At 40.8% G+C, this 15,403-nt stretch overlaps 1 protein-coding gene across 2 annotated transcripts in view; it reads right to left on the reverse strand.

The window, feature by feature from the left end:
- The window catches only part of znf830 (zinc finger protein 830), a 46,656-nt gene that overhangs the window by 26,710 nt on the left and 4,543 nt on the right, over nucleotides 1–15,403 (reverse strand). For both annotated transcript variants that reach the window (XM_043690090.1, XM_043690091.1), the window contains 3 exons: nucleotides 14,732–14,855; nucleotides 13,903–13,927; nucleotides 6,609–6,808 (listed from right to left, as the gene is read on the reverse strand). In XM_043690090.1, coding sequence (XP_043546025.1) covers nucleotides 6,609–6,808; nucleotides 13,903–13,927; nucleotides 14,732–14,855 — 349 coding nt within the window. The remainder of the gene's footprint in view (nucleotides 1–6,608; nucleotides 6,809–13,902; nucleotides 13,928–14,731; nucleotides 14,856–15,403) is intronic.

Genomic DNA, 15,403 nt, shown 5'->3' on the forward strand with positions numbered 1-15,403 from the left:
TAGCTTATTATGATATGTGCACCAAGATCCCCCACTCATTCCTTGCTGGAGTGTACTGCTCTTCTATTCTTCCCACCATGTACATAATCTCTCATTTTCCTGCATTATATCCCATCTGCCAACTTTTTGCCCATAAATCACAAAAGAATGCAGTAATTTAGAAACCTAATACCATGTTATTGTCTGTTGCAACTGAATACAAAAACTGGGAGGTTATGATGTACTTGGGACAGGGCACATGAGAGACCATATCTGGTATACTGTAGAAAGCATTGATCTCCTTATTTAAGTATGTATACACACTGGAGGTAGTTCAGAAAAGGTTTACCATATTAATACCTGGAAAAAGTGAGTTGTCTTATGATGAAAGGTTTAGAAGAATAAGAGGTGACTTGACTGAACCATATGAAATCTGAGGGGGCTTGACATGGTAGATATGAAGAGGATGTTTTTGTTTTATGAAAGAATCCAGAATCAGGGACCACTGTTTATAAATAAGAAACCATCCATTTAAATCAGAATTGAGACAAGGTCTTTTTGGAATGCCTTTCCTGAAAATGCAACGGAGGCAAAGTCTCTAAATATTTTGAAGGCAGAAGTGGTTAGATTCTCAGTAAGCAAAGAGGTGAAAGTTTATCGGGATAGGTGAGAATTTGGATTTAAGACTACAGTCAGATAAGCCATGATTTTATTAGATGATGGAGCAGAATCAAGGGGACAGCTAGTTACCTCCTGTTTCCTGTCCATATATTTGTGTGTATGACCTGCTCTCAGTTAGCAAAATTCCACATTCCACAACAGGAATTATTAACCATCAGAGTTCAATAGCCTTTTCCCGAATTCACTATACTTCTTGAATATCCAGCACAAAACAATTCCAACTCAGCAAAGAATATACAGTCCCATAGGTACACCTTCTTTTGTGCATCTTGTTTCCTTCCATGTCAGTTAATATCTATGAAAGGCCACAAGCAGAATGTTGGCCATCTATTTAGAGGACAGGACTATAGACACAGAGGTCGTCTTTTATGTCAACCACGTGTAGCAGAATGTGAAAGAACCAGCCAACAACTTGAAATTGTTCAGATTGTTCCAAGGAAACAAGTCAAAGATATTCACTGCAGTATTTCCTTCATATTACACAAACAATAAAATGAAAGATAAACCAGACTAGAAAGTTTATACTTTTGAACTTTGCATTTACAGGTTGGTACTACTGAGCTATATCAGGTTCAGGTACAAGCTAGGGCTTGTTTAATAACTGGGATGATAACAAACGCAGAATAGGTACAGACTTGCATGACCAAGACTTATTTCACCAAGTCTCACGCTATTAAGTTAATACACTTTGTAGACTGAAATATAAAAGTCAAAATGCACTCAAAATTCATTAACTGCACAAAATCCATTTAACACAGAAGACAATAATTCACGTGGAATGATATAATCATTCCTTCACTGTTGAACAGTTTTGAGACCCTTATCTACGTATACTGGCAATGGAAGCAATTCAGAGAATGTTCAAAACAAACACAGAGAAACTCAGCAGGTCTGACAGCATCTGTTGAGAAAGAAAGAGCCAGGTATGACTTTTTCAGAATACCAGAAAAATTCACTAAGCTGAAAGCAGGTATGGAGGAAGTGGCTTTTAAGGAGAGGTTAAGTAGGTTGGGCCTTTACTTATTGGAAAGTAGAAGATTGAGAAAAGACTTTATTGAAGCAGAACAAGTTTCTTCAGGAGCTTGACAGGGTACATGCAGAGACATTGTTTCCCTTTGTGGAGCAGTCCAAAACCAGAGGGCATACTTGCACAATAACAGGTTGCCCATTTAAGACAGAGGTGAGGAGGAATTTCTTCCCTCAGAGAATGGTGAATCTGAGAAATTCCTTTCTGTAGGTGGCTGATCAGGTTGGGTCGTAAAGACTTTTCAAGGTTATACTAGAGCCCTTGTTGATTTTTCATTATTTTTATCTTGTTCTTTTATCAGTTTTAATTTTGGGCTGTCTACAGAGAACTGTGAGCGAAAGATGACTTTTAAATTGTGGGCAACAGTTTTATTAAGAAGGAAAAAAGACCAACAAGTTTTTGTTTGTTCATGAGGCAAGACCTGGAAGTTAACTGCAGGTTGGTTCTTGATCACAAAGGTTCTGCAGATGCTTCCTCACTGGAGGAGAGCATTATGTGTAAACAGAGAGCAGAGGTTGACTACTAATGAGGTCAGCACCTGGGAATTGGTTCCAGCAAGTCTGGAAAAGACCATGCTCAAACAGATGGCAGATGTTGAATGGTAATTGAGTATCTCCTTCAAGAAGTCTCAGTCTGTCAGGGAGTGGTCAGAGTTTGAATTGGGTTTTGGATTGTATTTTCTGTGAAAAAAAGAATCTGGCTGTTGATACTACGAGATGAAAGATTTGCAAGCTTCCTCCGTAACCTCCCATGAGCAGATCTCAGAAGCTCAAAAAATAAAAGCAAAGTTATAAATCTTACTGTCTTTATCTAACTGTAAAGGTGGGAAAATTGAGGACTTCTTTGGCACTCCTTCATTAGGTACACACCCCACACCAACCCAACCTCTACTCCTGGTACCTTCCCTTGTTGCCGCAAGAGATGTAAAACCTTCTCCCACACCTTACCCCTCACCTTCGTCCAAGACCCCAAAGGATCCTTCCACATCTTGCAGAGATTTTCCTACACCTTCACACACATCATCTACTGTGTCCATTGCTCTTGGTGTGGTCTCCTCAACATTGGGGAGGCAGGACATCAACTCGCAGAACGTTTCAGGGCACATCTCTACCATCCTGTGGCCAAAAACTTTAACTCCCCCTCCCACTCCACCAAAGACATGCAAGTCCCGGGCCTCCTCTATCGCCAAATCAAAGCCACCTGATCCCGGAGGAAGAACACCTCATCTTCCGTCTTGGGACCCTCTAACCGCATGGCATCAACGTGAACTTTACCAGTTTCCTTATCTCTCATCCCTCTACCTCAAGCCAGATCCAATCCTCCAACTCGACAACACCCTTTTGATCTGTCCTACATGTCTAGCTTCTTTCCCAGCCATCCGCTCCATCCTCCTCTCCAACCTATCAACATCACCCCCATCTCCATCTACCTATCGCCTTCCCAGTTACCTTCCCCCAGCAGCATCCCCACCTTCTTATTTATTTCTCAGCAATCACATACGTGATGAAGGGCTTATGTCCAAAACGTCAATTCCCCTGCTCCTCGGATGCTGCCTAACATGCTGTGCTTCCACACTTTTCTATTCTGAACTGTAAAGCTGACCTTGATCAACTTAGAGTCAGAGTCATACAAAATATATGGTGCGGAAACAGATCCATCAGTCCAACTTGTCCATATAAACCAGATATCCTAAATATGTCTAGTCCCATTTGTCAGCATTTGGCCTACATCTCTCTTAAACCCTTCTTCTTTGTATATCCATCCAGATGCCTTTTAAATGTTATAATTGGACTGGCCTCCACCACTTCCTCTGACAGCTCATTCCATATACATACCACCCTCTACGTGAAAACGTTGCCCCTTAGGTCTCTTCTAAATCTTTCCTCTCTCACCCTCAACCTGTGCCCTCTAGTATTGGACTCCCCCACCTGAGGGAAAATACCTTATGTATTTACTCCATCCATGCCTCTCAAGATTTAATAAATTTCTATAGGGTCAGCTCTCAATCTCTGATGCTCCAAGGTAAATAGCGTCAGCCTATTCAGCCTCTCCCTATAGCTGAAACCTCCAGCCCTGGCAACATCATTGTAAACATTTTCAGAATCCTTTCAAGGTTCACAACATTCTTCCTATGGGAGTTAGACCAGAATTGAACGGAGTATTCCACAACTGACCTAACCAATGTCCTGTACAGCTACATGACCTGCCAACTTCTATACTCAATGTACTGATCAATAAAGGTGAGCTGCATTGTCTAGCTGTAACTGAACTAAGAACCTGCACTCGAATGTCTCTTTGTTTAACAACATTCCCCAGGATAAGCCCTGCCTTGATCTGCTTTTCCAAAAATGCAGCACTCAAACTTAGCTAAACTAAACTTTATTGCCACTCTTTGGCCCACTGTACTAGCAGGTAACCTTCTTCGCTGTCCACTACACCTCCAATTTTGGTGCATTTGAAAACTTACTAACTATACCTCCTATGTTCATATCCAATACACTTATATAAATGATGACAAGTAGTGGACCCAGCACCAATTCTTGTGGCACACCACTGGTCACAGGCCTCCAGTCTGAAAAGCAACCCTCCACACCATCCTCTGTCTTCTACATTCCATCCAGTTCTCCCTGCTTTCCATGAGATCTAACCTTGCCAACCAGTCTGTCATATGGAACCTTTTTGAACACTTTAGTCAAGTTCACATAGATCACATCCACCACTCTGCCCTCATCAATACTCTTCGTTACTTCTTCAAAAAACTCAATTAAGTTAGTGAGTCACGATTTCACACACACAAAGCAGTGTTGACTATTCCTAATCAGTCCTTGCCTTTCCAAATACGCGTAACTTCTGTCCCTCAATCTTCCCTCCAACAACTTACCCGTCACTGATGTCAGGCTCACCCATCTATAGTTCCCTGGCTTTTCGTTTCTTAAATAGTGGCACTAGATTAGTCAACCTCCAGTTTTCTGGCAACTCACCTGTGGCTATCAATAATACAAGTATCTCAGCAAGGGACCCAGCAATTACTTCCCTAGTTTCCCAGAGTTCAGGGTACACCTGATCAGGTCTCATCCAAGAAACTATCATCTATGCCCGAGGAACAACATATCATGAAAACAACTTAAATGGTCTGTCAGTTTTGTTAGCTTCTTTTATTTATCCCTTAACTGTGTTTGCTTGTCTGTCTTTTTGTTAGAATAGGGCTGTAAAAGAACAATGGTCTTTGGGCAGAGAACGTGGACCAATTAGATGACCCTACTGTTGAATTTTTGCTCTGTTAAAGTCATTACATTGTTAATAAGCTGCTAAGTATTTTGTTTAAGACACAAACTGATGTCAAGGATTAATTATACACAAAGCTTTGGACTGGATATTCAGAAAGACTCGTTGGGAACCTGTGGAGTCAATTTTGAGGGTATTTGAAGGTTTTAATTTTACTGTGTCACTAATACAGAGGTAGAATGACTGATTTGGCTCGGCTGTCTGTCTCCATGTTGTAATGGTCATGACAGATAGATTTTTTAATCAGTAAGGGAATTGAGAGTTATAGGCAAAAGACAGGAAAGTGGAATTGAGGATTATCAGTTTAGCCATGATCTCATTAGTGGTGGAGCAGATTTGATGGACTGAATGGCCTATTTCTGCTCCTCCATCTTATGATCTTATCCTGAAACTCTTTACCTTTCAGCACTGTAGATGTACAGACATATCATGGGTGCAACATGTTTAGAAGGCAGTTCACCACCATCTTCTCAAGGCTGATTAGTAAGAGTAGACTAATGCTGTACTGAGCTAGCCAGTGATGACCAGATCCTATGAAATATTAAGAATTGCTTGAATTACAACACAGAATCCCCATATAAGACTGTAACGCAATTCACTGACCGTGTTTCTTTTTAAACATACAAAGCCCACAGTCCTTATGGTTTACTCTTTCATAGAGTATGAACATTACTGGCAATGTCAACATTTGTTGACCATCTTAAATGTCCTTGAATGGACTGGCTGGCTCAGCAATTTCAGATGGAAGTTCAATTGCATTGTTATGGGTCTCTAATCACACGCAGGACCAACTAGATAAGGATGACAGCTTTCCTTCCTCAAAGAAAGGTACCGATGGGCTTTTATAACAATTAATAATAGCTGTCATAATCACTATTACTGAAACATACGTTTTCTTACATATTCTAGATGTATTAGTTGAATTTTAGTTCCACTAGCTGCAACTGGAACCTATGCACATGGAGCATGAGCTCAGGTCCCAAACACATTACCACAAAACCACCATCTTTATGAGAAGCCAAGTTAATCACATTAAGCACTAATGTTTTTCTTTAAGATTTAGGATCAAATCTAATAGCAGTAAGAAAGAAATTCCTCGGATATACTTCCTATATATCCAGAATGCAGTATCTGAACTTAACTAATTAACTAAAGTAATTGATTTGGAGACTGGAGGTTTGAAAGTTTCTCATCCTGAACTACAATCTATTAAATGCTTGCAAAGTCTAACATCTTTCCCAGTTGAACAATCATTTATGCTCCTATCTCAAGGAGCCATGAAGCAAAGAGCTTCCATGACAATGAAAATCATTAATCTATTAGATGAAAAACCAGTTTCTTATATTTTATACAGCAGAAGGTCTTTATAGGTTTGCTTAAAAAAAATTATGCTAAAAAACTACAGAATGATAAAAATGTCCTATCATATATAAAAAGCAGCTTGGCACCAATTCTGCAGGATGGGGAGTTTAATTTTCAGATAAGTACAGAATCATTTGAGTAACAATTTCATTGTCCAATTAAGCAAACAATAGTCTTCCAATTTTCTGATTGCACAATGTTCCCAAATAAATTTTGTTAACATGATCAACGCTTAAAGAAGGAATGTTGCCCCACTTGTCAGAAAAATGCTTACCAGCAGGTAGACCATGTCCAGCCTGTGATTCCATTGGTGCTGGAAGAGCTGAGTGGGCCACAACACCTTTCTTGCCCTCTTTTACCGTGTCATTGCTATCTTCATCACAACCAATAACAGTTAATCCAAGTCCAGAATTCTGTGAAGACTTTGGCTGTTGAGAAACTTTGTTTGCTGGATTAATAATATCAGGTGGTAACCTGGAAAAACATTTGAGTGATATAATCATTACAACACAACAGGGAGCCATCCAGACTGATGAGACAAAAAATTTGCAGATGCTGGAATCCAAAGTAGACAAACAGGAGGCTGGAAAAACACTGCAAGCCAAGCAGCATCAGGAGGTGGAGATGTCAATGTTGCAGATATAAAAATACTTACACCCAGAATGGTGGCTTCTCCACCTCCTGATGCTGTCTGGCTTGCGGTGTTCTTCCAGCATCTATCTAGTCCAGACTGTAGAGTCCATGCTATTATATAGGCCTACTCCCTGGTTCTTTGCTTGTAGCTCTGCAAGTTTTACCCTTCAACCAACACATTCAAAGCAGAAATTATCGAATTCCCTTTCAAATGTCACAACTGAATTTACCTCCATACTTTCCTAGGCAGCGTCTGAACCCATTGACTCTTTAAAACATTATTACTGAAGTTTCTTTTGCCAGTCTTTTTAAAGATAGATTCATTGAATTACCTGATTGAGATGCCGGCGTTGGACTGGAGTTTACAAAGTTAAAAATCACAACACTGGGTTATAGTCCAACAGGTTTATTTGGAAGCACTAGCTTTTGGAGCATTGCTCCTGGTTGTGAGATTTTTAACATCGAATTACCTGTCATTTTCATGATTTTATTTCATTATAATCCTCATTAGAGGCACTTTATAGTAAAAAGACTCCTGCAAATAATGAAAAAAATTGGCCCTCAATTTGACATCTGCAATTTATTACATCTGTTATAGAGTCAGAGATATACAGCATGGAAACAGACCCTTTGGTTCAACTCGTCCATGCCGACCAGATATCCTAAATTAATCCGGTCCATTTGCCAGCATTTGGCCCATATTCCTTTAACCTCTTCCTAATCATATACCCAATCCAGATGCCTTTTAAATATTATAATTGTACCAGCCTCCACCACTTCCTCTGGCAGCTCACTGCCTGCACACACCACCTTGTGTGTGAAAACGTTTCCCTTTAGGTCCCTTTTATATCATTCCCCTCTCACCCTAATCCTATTCCCTCCAGTTCTCAATTATCCTACCCTTGGAAAAAGACCTTGGCTATTCCCCCTACTAAGGCTCGTCATGATTTTATAAACCTTTATAAGATCAGTCCTCAGCCTCCAATCTTCAGGGAAAATAGTCCTAGTCTTATTCAGCCTCTCCTCTTGCTCAAACCTTCCAACCCTGGCAACGTCCTTGTAAATCTTTTCTGCACCCTTTAAGTTTAACAATATCTTTCCGAAGGCAGGGAGACAAGAATTGGATGCAGCATTCCAAAAGTGGCCTAATCAATGTCCTGTACAGCTGCAACATGTCATCCCAACCCTACATTCAATGCACTGACCAGTAAAGACAAGTATACCAAACGCCTTCTTCAGTACCCTGTCTACCGTGACCATCTTCAAGGACTCTTTGCTCAGCAACACCTCTACCATTAAGTGTATAAGTCCTGCCCTGATTTGCCTAACTAAAATGCAACAACTCACCTTTATCTAAATTAAACTCTACCTGCCACTTAAGTTATTTACCTTCCTTAAAAGTAATAACTGGATTGAAAATATTATTTTAAACCATATGACCCAAATAAAACTTTCGCTTCATATTTTGCTACTGAAATACTTTGAATGATTAAGTTTTTTTTTGAAGTCAATGGGGGAATAGGGTATTGCATTTTGAATGTCATATTGTTTACAAGTATTATAGCTAGGGAATAAAAATAGGAAAGGAAATTTTCTAGAAGTGCTGAAAATTTACTGAATGCTCTCACAGGCAAATAAATCTGCCTGTTCTTTTTAGACCGCCAATTCTGCTCTAATGCTGATTTTGTGGATTGATTCAAATTTGACAATGTCTGTTTTAGTCCACAATTTAGAAACTTGAGGAAAAAACCCATCCCTATAAACCTTGTTAGTATATGTGTACAAATACTTTTATAGTTTCCTAATGATAGTGAGCCGCGATACAGACTAGGAAAGTCCGAGTTTCAGACCCTGGTCCATACTAAGGAGATTTCAAATTGTTCAGTTGATACATCTGACTGCCAGCCAATAATCTATCCACTCAATTATCCTCTAACCCCAATCTACTATCGCCTTCTAAGCTTATCATAATTTCAACCTCAATGTTTTCCATTTGCACCTTCCCAGGTGTCTCCACTCCCAAGATGTCCATTTTCTCCCTATTCATTCCTTCCATGCAATGAAGAACAAGGTTTCAGCCCTATGCAAATGAATAACAAAAAGTCAGATTCCCAGGAAGGGGCCAAGCTCATTTCAGAAGTGACAAGTGAGTAACAGACATAGCAAGTGAGATGCTGGAAAAGCACAGCAGGTTAGGCAGCATCCGAGGAGCAGGAAAATCGTGTTTCGGTCATAAGCCCTTCATCAGGAATGAGGCTGAGGGTTGCTGAGAGATAAATGGGAGGGGAGTGGGGCTGGGGGGGGGGGGGAGGTAGCTGAGAATGCAATAAGTAGATGAAAGTGAGGGAGAAGGTGATAGGTTGGAGAGGAGGGTGAAACAGATAGATGGGAAAGATGATGGACAGGTCAACAGGGCAGTGCTGGGTTGGAGGCTTGGGACTAGGATAAGATGGGGGAAGGGAAAATGAGAAAACTGGTGAAATCCACAGTAATCCCGTGAGGAAACTGGTGAAGCCAGGCGCCAACTCGCAGACACCTCCTCCTACTGCCCCCTTGACCATGATTTCACCTCCCATCACCAAACCATCATCTCTGATCTCCAGCTTCTGCAGTACTCACTTTCTCCACAGCAAGTGAGATGAAGAGTGACGAACTTCATGGAGGTGGTCGCATCTCAGGATAAGAACATGCAGGGAAAAAATGAACAGGTGACTACTACAATGTTCTGGAGTACCAGACGGGTAATGCAAGTGTTCCCAGAGTCTATCTTGCTAATGAACTGGTTGTCCATTATGGATACTGGTGCTGGGGACAGCATCGCAGAGAAATTTCTGAAGAATCACTACTGGTGGCTGGGATTTGAGAATGAAAGGGCAATAGTGGCAGGAGATTCAACTGTTATGGAACAGACAGACATTTCTACAGACGTAAGCATCGTTCCATGATTTTATGCTATTTTCCTGGTGTCACTGTCAAGGATATCATCGAGTGACAATGTGACATTGTTTTGGGAAGAAATCGTGGTCCACAATGATAAAAAGGGAGATGAAGTCCTGAAAGCAGCTAGGAAAGGGAATTAAAAGTATGGGCTCTACAGAAGTCATCTTAGGCAAACTCCCAGTATCACGTGCCAGTGTGTACAGAAATAGTACAACTGGCATCTAAACTTTTGGTTGGAGGAATAGGTAGAAGGGAGAGCTTTAGATTTCTGGGACATTGGGACTAGTTCTAATGAAGGAAGGACCTTATAAAGAGGAAGCATTATGTTTAAGTAGATCTGGGACTATTTTGCACACAGAGAAAATTGCTGGTTCTTTGAGGTTTGTGGGAGATGGGGCGCGGAGGGTTGACTGGAGACGATATTTGAAATTAGCTTGAGAGGAAGCTGGGAACCTAACATAAAGAGAATTTAGCCTGGAGAAAAATAAAGTTGCTACTGACTGGGGATGACGACTCAGGAGGCAGGCAGGATTCAGGCAAGTGGCAGACTTTTTATTCAAGCAGAAACTGGTTAATGCAGGGAGAGGGTCATAGGACCTTCCCCAAATCAGGCCTCAATGTAAGGAAGCAAATTTTCTTTTCATCTTTGGCTCAGATCAGAAGAGAGATTAATGACACACTCAGATTGTTACAGCAAATTACAGCATTCCTATAGGTTTCATGTTACAATAATCACACACAATGTGGTTACCATTTCCTTCCCTCTTACTCTGTATACCCAATCCTAAGAGACACCTAATCAATGATAGGCATCTCTACGGACAAACCCAGGTTCCCATGATCTTAAGGTGTTACCAGACACTATAATTTCAAGGCAAAAGTGAGGACTGCAGATGCTGGAAACCAGAGGTTAGATCAGAGTGGTGCTGGAAAAGCCCTTTTTGCCCGAAGCGTTGATTTTCCTGCTCCTCGGATGCTGCCTGACCGGCTGTGCTTTTCCTGCACCACTCTGACTAAACTATAATCAAGGTCTTGGGAACTTCCTATGCATCCTATTTATTTGCATTGCACAGTTATTGGCTATAATCCTTCAGATCTGTCACAGCTTGCTTATCTTGAAGGACTGCCTGAATGCATTTATTCATTGTATTCTCCACTGTCCTAATAAAACACAACACGCACACACACAGGAACCTCGAGTATCCGAATGGGATGGGCGGGCACTATTTTGTTTGGATAATTGATTATTCTGTTATTCGATTCAATGCCTCTCCTCTGGGGCTTTGAGTTTTCTGTTAAGTCTGATCCCCATTCAGGAGACACACAGTACACCACTCATGAGCCCTGACACCCGTCCAACACCAACCCCACTCTCATCCTCCAACACCGCCTCTCAAACCCATCCAATACCACCCACACCCCTGCCCTCAACCTATCCAACCGTGCCCTCCAACATCACCCCCAATCCCGTTGAATACCGCTCCTCCATCCGCACCCACCCCCATGCCACTCCTGGGGCAGCTGGACTGGACATCAACAACAAGACTGCTGCTGGAGAGAGAGCGCGCGAGAGAGAGAGCGAGATAATAGAAAGCGTTTCCTCAGGCTAATTAACGTTCACATCTGTGTTTAAACATTCTTCCCCTATGCTTCTCTTATACTTTGATTAAATGTGTGTTTACACTTGTGTTGGAATCTATCCCTATGATTTTCTGAAGAATCTTTAACTAGAAAACATTTCTTAATATTGTGAGTAATTTCAAAAGAAACAACTATTTGCTACAAAATAACTTTAACTGTGGTCTTTGCAGCTGCTCACGGAGTCAATCTGGCTGTTTCATGGACTGAGATCACATGCGGTATTATTCACTTACTGGGACAATCATTAACAAGGCTGGGATCAATCACTAGTCTGTGCTTAGGCATCCTCTTATCAAACTGTTCAAAGTTTGTGAGAAGATTTGTAGCTCGGGTGCTCGTTATTGTGGTTCTGTTCGCCGAGCTGGAAGTTTTTGTTGCAAACGTTTCGTCCCCTGTCTAGGTGACATCCTCAGTGCTTGGGAGCCTCCTGTGAAGCGCTTCTGTGGTGTTTCCTCCGGCATTTATAGTGGCCTGTCCTTGCCGCTTCCGGTTGTCAGTTTCACTGTTGATGAAATTGTGAGGATATCCGTTTTTTGCGGATACCTTGTATAGGTGTTCCTCTTCCTCTTTTTGCAGTTCTGGTGTGCTGCAGTGTGTTGTGGCCCTTTTGAATAGTGTCCTGATGCCACTTTGTTTGTGTGTGTTGGGGTGGTTACTTTATAGTTTAGGACTTGGTCTGTGTGTGTGGCTTTCCTGTGTACCTTTGTGGTGAATTCTACCTTTGGTGTTCTCTGTACCATCACGTCTGGAATGGGAGTTGGTTGTCCTTTTCTTCCTCTCTCGTGAATCGGATTCTTGTGAGTGTGGAGTTGATGATCCGGTGTGTATTCTCTATTTCTGTGTTTTTAATGATTACAAAGGTGTCATCCACGTATCTGACCCAGAGTTTGGGTTGAATTTGTTGTAAGACTGCTTGTTCTAACCTTTGCATTACTGCTTCTGCTATGAGTCCCGAGATCGGTGAGCCCATGGGTGTTCCGTTGATTTGTTCGTATATCTGGTTGTTGAATGTGAAGTGTGTTGTGAGGCACAAGTCCAGTAGTTTAAGTATGCTGTCTTTGTTGATGGGCTCAACGTTCTGTTGTCTGTTATGTCTGTTCAGCAGGTTGGCTATTGTTTCTCTGGCTAGGGCTTTGTCAATAGAGGTGAACAGTGCCGGAAGCGGCAGAGACAGGCCACTATAAATGCCGGAGGAAACACCACAGAAGTGCTTCACAGGAGGCTCCCAAGCACTGAGGATGTCACCTAGACAGGGGACGAAACGTTTGCAACAAAAACTCCCAGCTCGGCGAACAGAATCAAACTGTCTTGGATGGTTGCTTGTGGGGCCCCCTTGCTGACCTTGGAGTAATCAGTAAGAGGTTTCCTTGCCCATGTTTGACCTGATGCCATGAATCTTCGTAAGGTCCAGAGTCAACGTTGAGATCTCCTCCTGACTGTATACCACTGTATCGTTACCTCTACTCGGTCTGTCCTGCCAATGGAATGGGACATACCTAGGGCTGGCGATGGTGTTATCTAGGTGTGCGCAAGGTACAATTCTATCAGATTTATCCTGTCAGACTTCTGTTTAATACGTCAGTGTAGTGATATCTCTCCCAATTTTGGCACTAGCCCCAGATGTTGCTAAGGAAGACTTTGCAGGGTTGACAAGGCTGGGTTTGCCATTGTCATTTACAGTGTCTTAGTCGATGCCAAGTCGTCCATCTGGTTTCATTCCCATTTTGAGACTTTTCAGTGGTTTGATACAACTGAATATCTTGTAAACCATTTCACAGGGCAGTTAAGTGTCAATCACATTGCTTGGGTCTGCAGTCACAAGTAGGCCAGACCAGGAAAGGACAGCATTTTCCTCATCCTTGTCATTCTACACGTTTGTAAACTAGGTTAGGACCGAAATGAGGAAGAACATCTTCACTCTGCGGGCAGAGAACCAGTAACATTCTCAGCCCCATAATGCTGTGAAGCTCAGCCATTGAGCATGTTCAAGATAGTGACCAATGGGTTTCTAGATACTAATGCTATCAAAGGATATGGTGATAGTACAATTAAGTGATCAATTTTTGATTTAAAAGGGCAGGGCAAGCTCCAGTGACTGAAACACTCACTCTTGTCCCATGTTCCTCTGTAAAACAGAAACTACAAAAAAAGCAAGACAACACAAATCAAAAAGCTTTGAATGAAAGAAAGAAAGATAGGCATTCAGAGAAATGATGCATACAGGCAAAGAAAAGGTAAGCTGTAAGAAATACTGTGAGAAACAAGTAGTATTGAACATTTCAAAAATTGTACAAATGCAATGTCAAAGAAAATCAAAGCCATAAGAAGTGATCTTATGTAACAAAATTACTCACCCAGAACCCGTGGATTCACAGAATGCTGTGAAAGATAACCAACAGTTACTAAGCAAGTAGTGCTTGCTGCAGTCAGAAGAAACATTTATCACAGTTTTAGCATAAATTAATAGCGTAACATATTAAACAGAAAATAACTCATTGAGAAGGTTTTTTTCTCTACTGAACTTCCCAACCTGGATCTTTGTTTGAAATCTATTATACTACATATTGCTATGTAAATACAAAACAGAGATAAGCTGGGCGTGAAGAAAAAGAGATACACATTAAAGACAGTGCACACAGAAGAGGCTTGCAATTGCTTGAGTTGAATCGGAAGATGTAGTAAGGTGACATGATGATGTATTATTTTGGTATTATATGCATGTTGCTACTATCCCTTTTATTCCAGAAACTCTAACATTTCTCACAATCTGTTGATATGGCATTTTATCAAGGCCTTTTAGAAATCTATGCATACCATATTAACCATATTGTGTTAAATAATGCTGTATCCTCAACTGAAAATTTCAAGCATGTTAGTTAAACACAATTAACCCTTAACAAATCCATACTTGGTTTTACTTAATAGACATTGCACAAGGGATTACAAATTTTATCCTAAATTATTATTTTTAAAAGCGTGACCACAAACAAAGTTAAAACAATTACATTGCTGGATTGACTGTTATAATTCTTGAACAAGGGTGTAACATATACTATTGCCCTAACCTTCAAGTTAACAGATAAAAGAGCAAGTGGCTCAATATAAAAGTTTTATTTATGAAGTTTGACATAAATCAATAAATTGGCTTTTCTTTTATTCTTGGAATATCAGATTGGTCCTTACCTTTGACCTTCTTTGTTGTTTGCGATTCTGGATCTGTAACTTTCCTTTTTCCTACAGAAAATCTTGGTGCATTAACATGTGATGGTCCTGTTGTTTGTTTTGTAGTTTTTAGTTTCTCAAGGTTCTACAAGGAATCAAAGATTAATGTACTTAGTCTGCATTGCACGACTTTAAGAATGCTCTTTTAATCAAAGGAAACAAGGTAGCACTGGCAAATTAACATAGCAATTCTGCCAGATTCAGGTATCGCTTGGTAAGTGCCAGGTGCAGTACCTTATGTGTGAAATGAGGTGCCAACTTTGTAAAGATACAACACAGGATTACATGTGCTATTGACCAGGCCAGACCTGCCTCAAAACATTTTAAGAAGGTTGCCCTGACCCTAAGTTCTTATGTTTTTAATAGGCAGATGAAAGGTGAATATTCCAGGAGTGATGCAGCTGGTCAAACCACTCAGCTTTAAACAAAACAGAGTGTATTTACACCTTATGGATGAAACATGAACAAAAGAAAACAGAATTTAGAATAACTTAACTTATTTGATAACTCATCTGACATGATATCACAAATTAGCGAATCTGTTTCAATTCTTGCAACATTCCATAAACACACCCCTTTGTAAAAGGTAAATTCAAACTCAGGGTCTTAGAGGGAAGACAGGATTCAGACAGG

Source organism: Chiloscyllium plagiosum, chromosome 5 (genome assembly GCF_004010195.1).
Source record: "Chiloscyllium plagiosum isolate BGI_BamShark_2017 chromosome 5, ASM401019v2, whole genome shotgun sequence".
In the NCBI taxonomy this organism is placed as follows: Eukaryota; Metazoa; Chordata; class Chondrichthyes; order Orectolobiformes; family Hemiscylliidae; genus Chiloscyllium; species Chiloscyllium plagiosum.